This window comes from Cuculus canorus, chromosome 5, assembly GCF_017976375.1.
Source record: "Cuculus canorus isolate bCucCan1 chromosome 5, bCucCan1.pri, whole genome shotgun sequence".
NCBI lineage: Eukaryota > Metazoa > Chordata > Aves > Cuculiformes > Cuculidae > Cuculus > Cuculus canorus.
Window position 1 is genome coordinate 27,939,788 of NC_071405.1, and position 17,637 is coordinate 27,957,424.

The 17,637-nt window shown below is 44.2% G+C and overlaps 1 protein-coding gene across 1 annotated transcript in view; it reads right to left on the bottom strand.

The window, feature by feature from the left end:
- CCDC85C (coiled-coil domain containing 85C) overlaps positions 1-17,637 on the bottom strand; it is a 115,317-nt gene that overhangs the window by 37,861 nt on the left and 59,819 nt on the right. The window contains exon 2 of the mRNA XM_009559163.2: positions 7,405-7,481. Within this exon, the coding sequence (XP_009557458.2) occupies positions 7,405-7,481 (77 nt within the window). The remainder of the gene's footprint in view (positions 1-7,404; positions 7,482-17,637) is intronic.

The window sequence follows — 17,637 nt, forward strand, 5'->3', positions numbered from 1 at the left end:
TCAGCAGAGAAAGATCAACTCTGTAACTCACGGGAGACTCAGATAATCAGCTCAAATCAAATTGCAGTACATAATTATCATTGCACAACTGGCAGGTTTTGCTCAAGAGAGAATATGGACTGGCACAGCTGAGATTCAAGCATCACAGCCTATAACCCAAATAGAAATGCAGCTCAATGGTTAACAAAGCCAAATGGAGCTATAACGACTGACATTCCCTGTAGCCTGTGTCTGGTTTGTGCTTGTAGCAATTGAGTAGCAAAGTGGGAAGGGGTTGGGGATGGCTCATTAGCACCAAATCAGACTCTTCATTTGGGATGTCGAGATGGAGAAGCTAAGAAATGTTGACCCACTTCCACCAGACAAATAGAGGTAGATGTGTAGCATTAAGCACTGGAATAAACTCATCGGACCATCCCCTGGAGTCACCCGTCATTTTCTTCTGTCAACTGCATTCCAGGCAGGGAGGCCACAGGGAAACACCTCCTCCCAAAATTCAGCCACAGTGACACCATTGGGGCTGCCTTTAAGGCACTCTGCGCACCACATGAAACGGGGCAGCTGGGAATGAGGAAGGCAAAGACCTGAATCCTCTTCTCACAAATCAGAAATGGTCCCTTGCAGGCTTTAACTAATGCTGTGACCAAGCTGGGCTCTGCTGGCCGCCTCTCTCTTCTTCTGAACAGTACTCAGGACAGGATGGACGCTTAAGCCCCGCTCTTCTGGAGAACCACTCTGATGTTCAAAGCTCTTTGCTGAACCAGGACTTGGACAGTCAGGAAGAATCAGTTACCCTCAGTCTTAATTTTTATGAGTTCGAACGTGCTTTAGAAGTCTCCTATAAATTTGTGTATTTGGCTTCATGAAAAGCAAAACAAAACTGAAAAATTCATCACAGATTTACAGTTTGGGGTAAATCCTCCTTTTTAGCAAAAGCAAAAAGCAATTAACATCCTTCCCATACTTCTCCAAATTCTTTTCAGATATCAGACACTGAATTTTTCTTGAGCTGGTCATGAATTTGGCCTTGTTTTTAAGCTTCTCCAGCTACTGCTTGTTTCCCCCAGAAACATTTTTCAGTCCTTCTCAGACTACCGATCACCTCTTTACACCTTACAAAGACACAATTGCAGTTTATTCATAGTCTAATCTAACTGCAATTAAGAGCTTTTTTTCCCCTGACCCTATCCTCATACACAGAAAAAAAAAGTGGAATCTAGTGAAATTATTACAAAGCTAGTTAAGCATAGGATATGACTAACCCCACGTTTCACAGCTGGAGGTTAAAATGAGCCTCATTAAACCCAGCATTCTTGCTCACCCACAACAGAAACAAATGGGGCATGCAGAGCTCTTCCTGTGTGTGTCTCTCTCACATACACTCTTACACAGAAATTCATCTCTAATCCTTTGAAAATTTTGAGTTAAATTGCAAGAAATTATCAGATTGTCTCAAATTCATAACATACTATAAACACTAATTTTCTGTCTATCTGTTAATCACCCAGCTTTCACCACAAGTTGGAAAAACTCATTTCTGTCATAGATTCTGCACCTATGAATGGAAGGTGAATACCAAGAGAAATTTATTTTCGGTATGTAGCAGCCCAAGACTGATGTCCAGAGTCAACAGAATGAACCCCATTGTTTTAAAGGACTTGAAAGTACTTTGGATGCAAGTCTGAGGCATCTTTGAAGTGTACATCTCCAATTTGAGGGAAAAACCTCACTGTACTCAAGAAATATATATTGGCTACTTAAAGGTCACTTCCACTTATCTGACAGCAAACTGGTCAGATCAGTCTCATCATTTTAATTGATAAAAGGACATACTTATACACAGATTTGGCTTGCATGCCATGTTTTCTTGACGCTTCTGCTGTCACAGCTAAAGAAGCTACATTTGGGGGATCCTGTTAACATTTCTTGCATTTACACATGTAAGCAAAGCAATGCAATTAGAGGTCTAAATATACGTTTGGAGAGTGGTCTCATGAGAGAAAGCTTCTCATAAAAACCTGGTTCTGCGTGAGCTGTACTCCAAAATGCACGGAGTTCTGTAGAAAGTCTCACCATTGACTTGAAATTAATATTTGTATGAAGCCTCAAATATGCATCTCCTTTTGATTAGTTAAAATTACTATGCGGCTAAACGTTTAAGCAGCGCATAAAACCGGTAATGTAGTAACCTAGGGCATGTCCTCTTCAGTTTTCTGAATTTAAATGGAGACCAAATGCACTGGAAAGCTTTCATGTCTGAGTTGCTCTCTATTACAAAAAAATTCAATTTCCCTTGTGAGACCTTAAATTAAAGCAATTATACTTATCTTCCTCACACACAAACATTAGGTAGACTTTGGGGAAATAAGACAGGTTTCTAATTTTGTTCCACTCATGGTGAGCACGTGCAACGCTCCTGGCCCAAGCTGTGGCTTCACAACAAAACTCCAGAGCCTCAATTCAAGGAAAGGCACAAATGTTAAGACCAAATAGCAACCCTGAGAGCTAGGCACAACAGCAACTGATAATAAAACAACAGAAGAAACTGCACTCTGATCCTCCTGGAGCCAGCAACTGTGGGAAATTTCTTTTCCACCTCCATCCTCCATCTTTAGGAAGAGATCATGCTTTCTTCTGAATGGCATTTACATCTTTGTCCTTTGCAATACTGATGATTTGCAGGCTCTCTTAAATCCCAGGATCCAGGAGATTTTTAGTAATTTTCAGAACAATATACTAGAAACTGGCTGCTGAGTGCACATTTGCAACAAGTTCACATTTGCTTAAAAATAATTGAGGCAGTCTGTAGACACACTCACCATGGAAGCTCTTCACTCAAAAACCTCAGCTCTGTGTTAACAGCAGTGGTTACAGGTATTATTTACTATAATTGTACTATCCGTACAGCTGAAGCCTTTTTTAAATTCAGGCTAAGCATGCAGCTTTTAAGATCTTCCGGTGATGCTCTAAAGACCTTCCAGGGATACTCTGAATCCCAGTCAGCTAGCAGGCAGGTACTGAAATGCTGTGATGTGCTGGTAATACTGAAGACTATATGGTCATTTCAATTAAATACTTGGATGTTCCTGATAAATCTCAGATTGTCCCCTTCTTAGAGAAGACTTTTTCATATTTCTGCTCTGCACTAGAGGCCCTGAAATTTTTCCCTGAAAGAAGCACCAGCTCCTCATTGTCAAACGTCCAGTTACTCAGAGTCCCACCTGCCCAACACATCTGCTCTGTTCAAAGCTGAGTTTTTTGAAACAAAGGTGTGCCACATGCCCTGGGCATCTCTGAGTGGAGAAAGTGTCTCATGAGAGGAAAAGGTGCGATTACAAATCCATTTAAGGAGCAGCATGAAGTGACTTAAGGGGTCTGTTCTCTGCTTGGACACTTTCAGCTCAAAAGAAGTAAATATGATCTGTCTCAGGGGTTGTACCTTAGTAATGTGGAAGATATCCTCTCATCAGGCCAACCAGAGACCACAACAGAGAGGTTAATACTAGCTCTCCTGGGCACTACCCACAACGATACAGAGAAAAATCAGGACTTCTCCCACGTGATGTTGCATAGAATAATTGCCTGCACACAGCAGAACTTAGTGCATTTATTCTCTAGATAACTGGAGACTATAAAAGTGATGCCTGTGAAGCTCTTTAAAGCCAACAACCAACATTCCTCAGAGCTTGCATTCATCTTCTTTACACCTTAACTAAAACGTTAGAAAACAAAGCTGTCAAGTAAGCCTACACACCAGAAACACATTTGGATTGTACCTCTCCTATAAAAGGAAGCTGGAAACAAAGCAAGGATTTCCACTGCACCTTCCCACATAAAAATACCAGCCCAGGCAAGGAGGCTGCAAGTAGTCTGGTCACTAATGCTCCTTGGGAACTCAGCATGTGCCTCTCTTCTTCCTTGGTCATGTGCATACAGAGGAGAGAAACCAGCTAGACTTTTGAGAAAGGCTAATACTGTCAACCCCGGGACACTGAGGTCCCCACCTGCTCTGCAGGGTCTTTGCCACTGTGGCTGCACCACAGACCTACCAGCACAGGTGAGCAGGCATCAAGGGGCCTTTTCTGGTAGTAGCATTTGCTACATCTCCCCAGCCAGGACAAAAAAAGCAGTGTACTGTCAGAATTGCTGCCAGGGATTTTGCCAGCACAGCAATGTCATCTGAAAGTGTGACTTTCTAGATAACACAACCATGCCAGTCAAACAGTGTATTGTAAACCTAAGTTAAAGGAAAATTTTAAAAAATGGAGTTGTTTCTCCTCAGAGAAAAGAGAATGGGAAGAGTGATGATTACTGATGGGTTAGCAAAGTCAGAAGTAACTGGAAATACACATCTCCTTCACTAAAAAGCAGAAGTCAAAACCAAAAAATCCATATACGGCTATCATAAGTAACATATACTTCTCCATTTATTTTCCTCCCACTGCAAAGCATGGCTCATGAGATGTTACCTCTTGGTCTCCCAAGGAGAGGAAAACCTCTCTGTTCAAATGAGTCACCAGAAAAAGAGCAGCGTGAATCCCAGCCCACCAGCGCTGAGGGTAACACTCACAGTGCAGAGCCGCTGCCTTGGCATGGGCTGGAGAGCTCTCACCTCTTCCACTGAACCTTTGTTCCTAATTGCTTACAGAGAAAGGTGACCGGAAGCAGGAGAAAAAGTGAAGGTTGGAGACCCCAACATCCACTTAATTTAATGCCTGAAGGGGGCACAAAGACACCACATCTCAGCATAGCCTCACATCCCAGATGCCGACAAAGCAACAAACTTGCTCATGATGCACCAGCTAGCAAAGAGGCATTGTCACCAGCCACTGTAATTTAAATCCTCCTGTAGAGCTTGCAATACCATCCGCCACACTGGCCTTCTCGGGTTTCTCTGGATGCAGCACTATTTCAGCTCTACGCTTAGCACTTGGAGAGAAGCCAGGAAGACTTCCATAACCACCACTGATTTGTTAATCCCTTAATGCACAGGAACTGTTTGTTACTTAGGACGTCAGGTTTCATCACTCCTCAGCAGGCTGGTGATAGAACTTCTTGACACCAGACTGCAAATATTATTGCAATGTCAATACTCCCAGGGAGAAAGCCAAGCCAAGTTAAAATGTGACTTTAGTGTTGACAAGCCAGTTTGGCATTGCAGAGTTCAAACAGCAAGGATTACCTGGCAACTTTAAAAACAGGAGGAAAGTTTGCCAGGATCCTTTCTGATGAGAGTCTTATCCTAAGATCCACATGGTAACAGCTAAACACCTTCCAATCAGATGAAGCAAGAAAGAACAGAGTAAGTGGATTATACTTTTCTGGGAAAGTGCTGTGAGCACCGTGTACATACACATATGAGTTTCTGCCTGTACAGATTTTTTACATTTTTCTTATTAAAAGAAAAAATATCCAAATCTAGGTTAGTAGCAGGTTTGGAGGCAATGCAGGTTGGCATTCCACAGAGTTCATTCACTCACACCATGGCAGCTTCAATGCCTCTCCTGTTGCCCTAAGGACAGCTGTCTCAGTGCTACAATAAAAAAGAGGTATTTCCTGAGCGCAATCTAAAATAAGTTGGATCCTGGTCTTTTTGGAGGGCACAGGGGCTGCACAGAACATCTGAGGCAGGCTGGCCTCGGTGGCTGCTGCTGTCAGGGAGGCTGCTGGTCCCCTTCAGAGCACAGAGCTATTTTAAGATTCTTTCCCTCCCTCCTGGATTCAAACATTTGTAGTAACACAGCCTGAAGGGTACAGACACCTGAGGACAGTTTGCGTGTGCAGGTGCAAAGGCACAGCCTTCCCACCCAAGACAGCATGAAGGTGAAGGGCTGATGTATGGGGCTGCTCAAGGCTCACGCACCCCGAGACTCACTGGGCTTCACCCTCCTCACACAATAATCTCGGGCAGCTATTCAGCCCTTATTAATTTACCCCTCATCAATTACCAACCATTTCTTTTTTTTAACTTCATAAGACAGACATGGTGGAGAAATGTGCTCAGCTGTGGCAGGACAAAGCCAGGCCAAGGGCACATCGAGCTCATCCCTGAATCCATGCGCATCCCAACTGCCCACACACAGCCCATCTGCTAATCAATCGCTGCAATTAAACAGTCTCCGGGTTTTGACCGCCACCGGCTCACTCGCGGGTTGGGAGAAAGACAGAGGGAGTTAAAATTAAATTAGTAATTGATTAATACATGAAGCCACTCGGTAACGGCTGAGTAGAGCATCCTTCTGGGGTTTTAACCCTTCAGTGCTCTGTGAGTTTTATTTCATGGCTAGCAATGCCAATGAGTACAGGAGATCTGGGGTAATCTTTAAAAAAAAGCTCACAGTCAGGTAAAAAAAAAATCAGTAAGCATTGAGCTTTTTGTTTTTCTGTTTTTTTTTCTAAAGAGGAATGTTTTAGAAACATGATCCTGAAGCAGTTTATTTTCAGACTTTGTGAAATACAAAACCCAGCACAACATAAACTGGCAAAAAAGGTATTCTTTTTTACAAAAAAATAAGTAGGGGGGGTTATTTTACTTCCAGTCCTTATAATTGGAAAAAATCTAGAGAAATGACTGTGAAACTCTGTGCTTGAAGTAAGAAGCAAAGTATAGGGAAAAAAAAAAAAAAAAAAACAACCTTTAAAATGCCAGGGAGGTAGAACAGTCCAACAGTGAAAGGATGCAAAGAACAAGAGAAAAAGGGTAAATCTTCCAACTACTTAAATAGACAGTGTTTTACTGATTTCAGCAAAGCTGCCCCTCTTTACACCAAGTGCTGTGTTTTACAGGGGATCCAGGGGGCATACCAGACGGAATGACTGTTTTCTTCCTGCTGCTTGACATTCCTATATATAGATAGGTAAGCATCAGGAGTGATCAAAAAGCCCACTGGCACATGGAGTAGACTTTGAAGGGCAGATGCAAGCAGAAAGTGCCAGTTTTAAAGAGGTCTGTCTTTAAGCAAGATCTCAAATAAACGCTGGGAGCCAGCACTGCACAAAACTATTCCCAAGGCTGTCTTTTGACTATAGCCTCTTCTTTCAACTAGATAAAAGTCAATGTAAATGGGCAAGCGAGACAAAATCCTACAGCAAGGGCACAGGCAGCACCGGATACTCACAGCATCTCCGAGAGCAGCAGCAGATCAAGGTGTTCTACAGGGAAGCATCGATACATCTCCAAAACACACACAGACACTAACAGAGGGTATACTTTTGTTTTCTCTCTTTTTTCTCTTTAACAAAGAGACCCAGTTCTGTCAGTGAGGGGTTGATATGAAAAGACCATTATGCGCTTCCCCTGGTCCACCAAAAGCTCTTGTGCATTCAAGTAGGCAGTCAGACACAACGATATGGAAACAGGAGAACTGAGCCACATTAATATCTATTAGGCAATTAACAACCTACCTGGGAAAGCAGCTTGTTGTCATCCTCCAGCAGTTTCACTTTTGTTTCAAGTTGCCTGATATAGTTGGAAGACGGATCTTTAGGAAAAGAGAAAAAATCTGTTTAAGCTTTTTGTGTTACAGGCAAGTACTGTCAGACAGTGATATGTTTTCCCCCCTCCGTGGAAGGGAAGTTTCGGAAAGACCTAATGTATAAAACCCCAAGTGTATAGGGTGAGGAGGGGATTCTGTGAAAAACTTTTTTCACTAAAAAACTGAGATTCAGCAACAGCTTCTTCTGTGAAGCCGTATCAGTGCCACCAGGTTGACTGAGGGGGTGGGGTACAGAAGGAAAGTGTAGCTGAAATACTGTGTTTCGTAATTTTATAATAGTAATTTCCTAGCTTTGAAAGCCATTCTCATTCATCTAAAACGCATCAAAATACTCAACAACAGAACAAGCTGTTTCTTTTTAGGTTTGAATAAACAATCCCTCTACACACATGCCTTTTTCTTTTGAGACCAACTGAAAAACTCACAAAAACAAGCTGCTGGCACAGCTCTACATGGAGGTCACTGCCACAACTGCCAGTGCTGTAAAAGGAGGGAGAAGTGTATACAGCAAGGCCACAGAGCTGCAGCATGCACACAGCCTGACATACACAAGTGCCTACCCAGGACCATCTGTTTTTTCTAGTGGAAACACGTGACACTAAACAGAAAAAATACCGGGACAATGAAATACAGAATACCTTCACATAAAATGGTAATGTTCAACCTGAAGGAATGTAATGGCCAGTTTACCATCGCAGTAAGACAGTTACACTAGATAGGGTGACCTGGCATAGAAGATAACTCGACAGAGAGCTCTGTGGGTTGCTTACTGCTCTTCAAAACATCTGGGTTTTGTTTGGAAACCTGCTTTGAAGCAATACATTTGCAAATTTCACAGGGAAGAAAATAAAGGAACCTAGGAAAACCTTTTCTCCTTTTTCATTATAGTTTAACAGTTTGCAATAGTTCCTTCCATCCATCTGGATGTTTGCCAAATTTCTCCTCCACTTGTAATTTTGGTAGCACAGGCTGTGAGTTGTTACAGCAGGAGGAAGTGTTTTACAGCTTAAGCATACAAAAAAATCCAAACATTTTCTGCACTACTAAAAGGGCTCCGTGGAATGGAACTATAGTTTTCCTCATTTCATTTATTATGGCATGACTGCTTTAAAACCTGCAAAAGCCGCTATTGAACCACAGGATATCCCACAGAGTGTGAATCGGTGAGGTACCAGGAGTTCATGCGACTGTGCTGATGCCAGTCAGTATGTGTCACCGACTGCCGGCACCTTTCAGGATCAGCCCCACCGTGGTTAGCAGGCACCACTGGCTGCATTTTTGTAAACACAAACACATGCCCATGCACAAGTGTAAGGTTTAGGCTGGCTCCATGCTAAACAGCTTATCTTTGCCTTTGCCAATGGCTGCTGAACACACTCGGCACAAGCCCGAATGCCATTTCTTGGCTGCTCCGGGGGCAGTTTTGCAGAAGAGCCAGCATGCAAGCTACATCTAATCACTGAGAGTGCTTTGACCATTCAAGAGAAAAATTGGAAACTGCTTGTAAAAAGTGCTGCTGTAGACTTGTGCCAAAGCGCACATAAAGAAACAGCAGGACAGACTGGAGTCAAGTGCCCATCTAAAGCACAAACACTCTCAGAGAAATCATGCTCACTTTTTTGTTCAGATTGTGCTTTGTTCAAACCCAGGAAATCCAAAAAAGTCCTCGTGAAAAAGGTTAAGAAGACACCATAGGAAGTTATGTAAGTTCAGTGAACAGTTTAAGTGGTGGTAAGGTTCACAGCGGTACTGCCTTCAACTGCAGGGACCACAAACTCTGCCCAACAACCACGCCAATATGGGAGGAGTCTCCAGGTCAGAGGAGAAGGCAGCAAACCAAAATAGGCTATAGGACCAATCCATAGTACCTTCCCTGTGAAGGCCTCATGCCCACAGCACTGTGAATTTAGTCATGCATATCAAAAGGTGGTGAGTACAACACTGCAGAAGATTGGTGCTTAAGTCAGCAAGATTTCAGCATCAGCTTGAACGACTAGCTGAATTAGCAATGAATCTGTCCTCCAGCGGGGTGAGAGGGGAGTTTGAGATTCTTAAACACAAAGCCAGAAGGACCATGGACCCTTTAGTCTGACCTTCACTGTGCCCCAAGCCACCACACTTTGTTGACCTATCCATAAATTCAGTCCAATAACATCCATTTGGCTAAACAGTTCCCAGAATGGTCTCCAGCTCTGTCTGAAGACAACAAGAGACTCCACCATTTCCACTCACATGCTGGATTAAACAGCCTCCATTTGGACAGAGAACGTGTCCTTCCCTGCCTCAGCTCCACCTATACTGCACCCTGCCAGGGCAGCAGCAGAGCTTGACTGCCTCTACACAATGAATGCAGTGATCCTGATACAGCAAGTCTTGATTTTTAGTATCAGGGCATTCAAAGAGGCTTCAAGGATTCAAAGCGGTGTCACAGGAAAGGCTCAATACATGCCTGCCAGGGAATCAGAGAAATGCCTCTGGACCAAGCACAGTCTCTGCATTCATAAATTACATAGTCAGCAACAGCATAAATAAGTGTAAAAAATGCTAGATAATGTTGAAGATCTCGATGTGATGCTGGTAACAGACAAAGGCTTCACAAGAGCCACAGTTATTGACTAAGATTGTTGCCTTTGTTGTCCAAGCCTGACTCCCAGGCAGCAAGGAGCCTGCTGTGCACAGTGCCCCCTCTCACCTTTGTACTCTCTTATCACTACAAACTGTTTATATTGTGGACCACCACACCCTGTCGCGTGCAAAGAACAGCAACCAAAATAAAAGCTCATGGGAACCCTTTTTTATTGCAGAAAAGCCCTTCTGCCCAGTCCTGTGCACACTAAGATCAGGGAAACTGCAGGAGGTCCTGTCCAAGAGCTCTGCATTCAAGCACAGTGGGAAGTTACCCAAGGTGGAGGATGACATGAACCTCATAAACGACCTCTCCAACGTGCTTGCGGTGGGTCCCAGCACTTCTAACAGCTACAAGAAATTAAGGTGAAGCAGTTGAATGGTGACACAGAAACTATCAAGTTCAGGCCCTGGATACTACAAGGACTGGATGGTTGATAGAAAAACTTGAGTTTCATAAACCTTGCAAAAAAAAGGCCCTCCTTGGGAAGGCAACCCCTTCACCCCCAGCAGCCAACACAGACCACAGCTACCTCCAGCCATGAAAGCCTTTTCTGAGATTTTTAGAATTCTTTAAACACCACTGCTCAATTCCACACCTCAGCCAGAAAACAGTCCACAAGCAACATAAAATATACAGAGAAAGAAAAGAAAAAAAAGCAGATGATCTGGGCTTTTTTTTAACATTAGATGCTCTGTCTCAGACAAAGGCTGAGAAACAGTGCTTAGAGCCATCACCATCCTCGTGCTCTCAGAGATGAACCACCCCCATCTTCTGGACCTGCCTGTGTTGAGGTAGGTACCAGATGAGCATCCTGATCTCAGGTTTAAAAAATCTCATAACTCTCATGACAGCAGGCGGTAACACTGGCAGGCTGAGCAGTGAAACCTCAGGCTGCATCTCTCCCACATTAGATCAAGAAACACATTCCCAACATTTTTCTGCCTCTGACCTTCCTCTTATCAGTCAGTTTTCCTCCTCCCCTGCCTCCCCCAGAGCCATGGGGTGAGGACAGCCTTGCTGACCCACCCAGAAGAGATGGTAAAGCTGGATCACTGACAGCTTGGACTCCATCATCCCCTTCATTAGAAATTAGATGAATGGTCCCCATTGCCTCACCAAAGCCTGCTGCCAGCCATGAGGAACGCACCAGCCCAAATGCCCTCTCCTTGATGGAACGAGCACCTCACAGACCTGAGTGCTGGGGTGTACCCCTGGTACACCTGCCTGGGCCATCACCTTGCAGCACTGACTTGTAGCACACATGCCTGCTGGTGCCTCACTGGTGACCTAATACCTCATCCTAATCTGGCCAGACAGCCACGCCAGTTGGTTCTGCAGAGGTGTAGCACAGTGAAGGGGAGGTACAGTACCAGAGAAGTATAGTGGTCAAGGCAGCATGGTCAAGGACACATTGTCAAGGATAAGGTTTATGGGAGAATGCTCTGGAACTCAGTGCTGCTTGGGACACCAGCAGGGCCAACATCCCCCTCTAGTTATTCCTCAGAGCCACAAGCAGCACCTGCATGAACAATGGATGGCACAGTGGACCAGACTATACCAGAAGGAGGGAATTCCCCATCAAAATATCTCATCTCCCACCCAACACCCTCCCTGTCGCAGCCATCACACTTGATGCAGAATAAGAGGTCAGGGAGAGAGACGACGTTTGCCTTGCCAGGCTGCTGCCCACAACAGCAGAACAATGAAAACCATAATGACCATCAGCCATTGCTCACTTGTACAGTGTAAATACTTCCAACCTAAATTGTTCCCAGAGCCATAAAACCTTAAGTTCCATTTCTTTAGAAAGCCTTTGAAAAACTAATAGGATGTAGCACTGCATATTAACTCCAGAGGCAGAAGAGTCACATTCCAGCCCAGGAAGGTGCACTACTATTATTATCCACCCTCCTCAAGATTTACTGTCTTAAAAAATATACCCCATCTGGAATGAGGTGTAATTTAACTTGGATATAATCTAGGTGAGTAACTTTTCTCCACATAGATAAACCACTTAATACTCATTACAGCTAAATTGAGGCAAGACAAATCACTCTACCTTGTTTTAACTCGATGGCCTCTGAGAGAGTGAGGAACAGCTTGGCTCCTGAAGCTTTTTTAAAACATAAATAAGAAACTGTTTTGTTAATCAAAACACTCTTTCAGCCTGCAGAGCACAGAACAGTGTCATTTTAAAAGACACTTGGAGACACTGGAGCCTTTCTGATCCTCATTTGAGATTTCAGAAGAATCTGTCAGAGGGGTAAATACAATGAATTATTGACAGTGGCAAAATAAATGTTTTTATTTCCTTGTATGCTATTTCTCCAAAGCACAAGTATGCAGAGCAGAGGTTTGTATGGTAGGTACACAGTTGGGATCAAGATACTTTTATTTAAGACCTTTTCATAATAAGGCCTTATCAGTTAAAGGAATAGAAGGAAAAAAATTAAACCCCTTTACTTCGGGCAGTTCACATTAGAGATGCAAAAAAAGGTTCTTGTAGGTGTCTGTGAGACAAGGAAGTGGTCAAGAGTCCTCCGATGGGACTCACTCACAGCAGGATGGTTCCTACACCCATTCTAGGCAATAAAAAACAACTTGGCATGAGCAGACTTGAGCCAACAGTGGTGCCTTAGTCCTCTTCCAAGGCATCCCACTGGAGTTTGATTTGTCTTTTCAGTGTCTACTACAAATAGGGGGTTAGGCAGCATCTGGCTGGGTGCTGGCTGGCAGGTCAGGACCATGATGCCCCACTTCAGCACCACACTGTTGCTGTGAGCAGCACAGAGGTGCCCCACGCTTCCAGCAGTGAGGCTGGATACTCACTGCCTCCCACTGTGTTTTCTCCTCAGGTGGTACTTTTAGATCATCTAAGAATTATTTAAGACAGTAAAGCACAGCTATATTTTGTCAATGCTCTGTAAACAAGGCTCTTTCTCCTCTCATAAAAAGCAGTAATCCTCAAAGGATTCTCCCAAATCCAAACCCAAGAAGGAAAGACATAGGAAGGAGTGATGCTCTGCCAGGTTTGCACCTTGCAGTCAGCTGCCGCCATCTCCTTCACATGATGGGATACAGACATTTTCACTTCCTCCCCTTCCATCAAAGATTATCTTCTAAAAAGACCTTCACCTGTGTTCAATAAAACATTTATCTGTTTGTCGGTAGTTTCATTATCACACCTCTGCTCTTTGGCACCATATTTCAGATTCATATTTCTCTGCTGGTTTTGCTTCTTGGCACAGACAAGCAGGCTGAAAAATGGGCCAGTGGATACATCTTGTAAAGAATTTGATTTATTAAGGCAACAGGGCTCTTTCATAGCAGCTGGGAAGCAGATGAAACTCACATCTTTTTATATACTGTCATTAAAGGAAATAATTGTGAGAGGTGGACAAACACACCATCTCTGCTTTTTGCTAGGCAGCCCCCATCTTTCTGTTCTTACTAACAAACACCATTCCCAATGTCCTGTTTCAGACTGGTCCATGAGGCAAACTTTCACATCAGGCTTAACTCAGTGAATGGCTTAAACATGAGCAGGAACACCACAAAGCCGCCACCAAAATACTTCATTTTTACAAGTGCTGCCCTCTGCTACGGCACCACCAGGGCTTTTGGGGCAGCTTCCTTGGTTCACCTTGGCACACTCAACTCTGCAGTGACTCTCATCCAGACTCAGGGAGAAGCCACTTCTTCCAGCACCTGGAGGACACTGCAGATGTCTAAGGAAATTGGCCTTTGTCCCCACATTAGCCTTTGTCCCCACCGAACACAGGCAGCTCTCCAGCCTGGCACCCAGGCTCCAACCAAGGTATTTTCCACTGAAAATATCACTAAATGCAGCTGGGAAAGCGTGCGAGTGGATAGGAGGGCAGGTCTGCAGACAAAAAGCACGTTAGAGTCAAATGAAGTATTCCAGCAGTGAGATAAAGTAGCTCACGGATCTAAACCCTCCTTTTCTTCTCTCAAAATACCATGCTCTGCTAACCCCTATGTTGATGCTTCTCAAGTAGGAGTTTGGGTGCAATGTGGGGTCTCTTGGGACCTGGTAAGAGAATATGAAACAAGGTCTATGGCAGACAGCGGCTTCCAGCCTTTTGCAGCATGCAAGATATTCTACAAGCAAATCATAGCTATGTCTCTCCCATCAACTCATTCACCCCAAGGTGCACAGGCAGCATCTTCCTCCAGGCTCTGCCAGGCAACATTAAAGAGGTGACAGCAGGACACTTAACAGAAGCAGAACTAAGGTCATTTCCTGATTATTTCCATAGCCGAGGTGCTACAGCACACTCTTACTGAATGGACACTCCCTTACCACTAAGCTAAAAAAATAAAAGGCCCATTCTGAGCATCCAAATCTACCCATGATAACATCTGTCTGAATAAGACAGGTAGGATCAGGCCTCATTATTAAGGTGCAGGTGATGGCTCTAGTAAAAGTATTCAAACACTAGCCAAAACCACAGAGAAGTTAGTTACGGGTCTAATCACAAATAACAAAGAAATCTGGTGTCATACTAATACACATCTTTTTAACTCTCATAAGCCAGTGGTTACACGCTGGTGACACAGCTGTGCTGCTGCAAAGTGCAGCTCCGGTAGTATGGGACATATGCCAATGCAGCTATTTAATTAATATTTCATAGCAAGCCTGCAACTATGAGCTCTGTAGTTTTTCAAGACCGCACGTTCCCGACTCAGTTCCAGTTCATTAGGCCTGTCTGGGAGCTTAGTGGCCTCAAGTCAGTCTGTAACAGTCTGATAAGGTCTCTCCTGACTTAGGCTTTTACATCTCACTACTGTGACTTCCAGCCATGACATCATCTCCGCTCACAGCAGAACATCTACCCATAACAACTGTCAACAGCAGTTCAAGAGCTCCCAATATCTTATCGAGATTTCATCAGGAGGCAGTCGAAAGGGAAGGAGCAGCATGCGCATGTGTGCCCACGTAATGCAGCGCTGCTGTGAGGAAACTGTCTCATTCTATTGGAAAGTGGCGACTAGTTTCTCCTTCCTTGCTTGGGTTACCTTTACACTACAATCTTCACAGAGGCTGTCCTTCTATCACAGCACCCCTGGAGATTGCTTGCATCTGAGGATGTCTAACTCCCTCACCCTGTAAAACCTGCTTAACAGGAAGGTGGTAAAACACCTCCCAGTCTTGTAGTCTGACACCACACTCCCTCTCTCCTTAGGGGACAACTTCTGCTGCTGGGACTGGGCAAGGACAGACAGTGCTGCTGCGGCTATTCTTTAAGCCTGCTTGTAGAGGATGGCACCTTCACTGGGATGCTCTGACTTGCTCGCCACACAACCTGCTACCTGCATGACAGGCCAGCTCAGCCCTAATTATTAGTCACTATTGTTTGTCCAGGTCTCCTGGGGAAATCTTTCCCTCTGTCCCCCTGAAATTTTGAAAGTAAACAACAGAGGAAAAGATTGCATTTTTTTTACAAGTTGTGTTTTAATGCCTGACTATGGACATACACAGAGTCAGACAGTCTTGACTGGTGCATCCATAACAAAGGAGGGCTGATTTACATCTGCTGCAGTGCTCTTGCCCCATATACATGGAATCCTGCACTGTCTAAGGAAGCAGGTGCTCTCTGGATCAATTCCAGGTGTTGCAATACCTGCGACACCCACCACAGTTCAGTGACACCAGGCAGTATTCAGGTTTTCCTTGGCCTCTTTAAGAAGCCATTTTCTGTCCAACCACATACTTGTACTCAGTGAAGGACTGCCTGAATGCAGAAAGGGCAGTTCTAGAGAAAGTGGGACAACGTTCAAATTGCAGGTGGTTCAGAGTGATCCTCCCTTCCAGACAGTGTGGTACTAGCACTGCTCTATCAATGCTTACTGCTTGATATGAAGGAAGACAACAAAAGATGCAGGGAGAGCAAGAGAAGATCAAACTGACTACTGACTATGCTACATTCATGAGAATTTGCAAGTGAAAAACTGAGGAAAGTAGCATAGTTCCATCCAAAAAGCTTTGCTTCCCATGTCAGAAGCACTGTAGGAGTGCAGGATCTTCTGCTGTCGCTGATCCCAGCAGAGTCAAGCCATAGCACATTGACCAGTGCCAAAGGAGTGAATTAGGAGATCATCATAATCTTCCTTATCCTGTACCTCTCTACTGTTGCCACAGATGGGCAAGGGCTGATCTACCACAGTATGGTCTAAGCAGGACCTTTCTTGAGAGTCTAATTTTAGATACGGAGAGAGAAATCCTATGCTTTTAATAGATCCATGCATTGCTTCTCATTGGTGTGATGGACTCCTTGATGCAGAGGAAGGAATGGCCATAACCTCCTCTCAAACTCTGAACCCTATCAGCCAGCTGCGATGGACTCTCCTCTGTAGGAAGACCAAAGCGGACAGAAAGTTGTGTCACCAGCACTCGTTCGGGGAGCAGAGCTGCAAATCATTCACCACTAATGGGATTCTACAGCTTTAATGATTACGAAAAAGTTAAAATGACCTGCCGGGCACCCTCAGCTGTTTAAGCCTCTTTTCCTTCCTCGTGCTGCTTTAATCTCGGTAGCATGATCATGTGACCCAGTCAAAAAAAGCCCCAAAGCCGATTAGTGGCTTTGCACTGACTACAAACAACTCAAAACATTTGGGATGGTGTGAATGCTTCAGGAGGAGTAGCCCACTTTGCTCCACACCATCCTTTTGAGGGCACCTTCACCAAGGTTGTAGCCTCTAGAAGTTGCCAAGAGGGTACAGTTCCAGGGGAAAATCCATGACACAAAGAGGATAGGCTGTACTAATTTCCACCTGTATCCATCCAGTTACTTAAATCCTCCCTCCCACTTCCAAAACACAACCCTTCCTACCTAACTTTGGCTACCATTGTGGTAGCCTGTGACCCCAGCAACCAAAGGCTAGGCCCACCCCACCACCAATGTCCTATGCTCAAAGTATCTTCTGAATTCAACATAGAATCTTGTGGCAGCATCCCTCAATCCCTCATACCCAGTAGTACTGTAGAAAAGGATCCTGGGAACTATTGCAATTCATAAACTGGGTACAAATCAGTGTCACGCTGGGGCAAAAACAGTATGTGGGACTGCACAGAAACAACAGCCCCGTATGTAAACAAGGGAAATAATCCTCCTTCATTGGTGCTATTAAAGGTCTTGAATAAGGATCTGTGTCCAGTTTTAGGCATCGCGCTTTGAGACTCATGTGGACTAGCTGGAAGGAATTCAGGAGAGAAATAAGGAGGATCAGAGTGCGGAAAGCATAATCATAATCTAGCAGGAAAGCTTAAAGGTACCCAGATCGTTTAGCTTGGAGAAGAAAAGACTAAACATAGCTGTAGTAACTGATTAAAATATGTAAATTATTTTCAAAAAAAGATGAAGTGAATAAATTGTTCTCCATGTCCACCCAGGTAAAGCAAGCTCTCTATTAACAGGGATGTTTAAGGGCTAGAAAGGAGTGCCTCAGGACACGGTGGAACTGCCATTGATGCTGTCTTTCACAAGC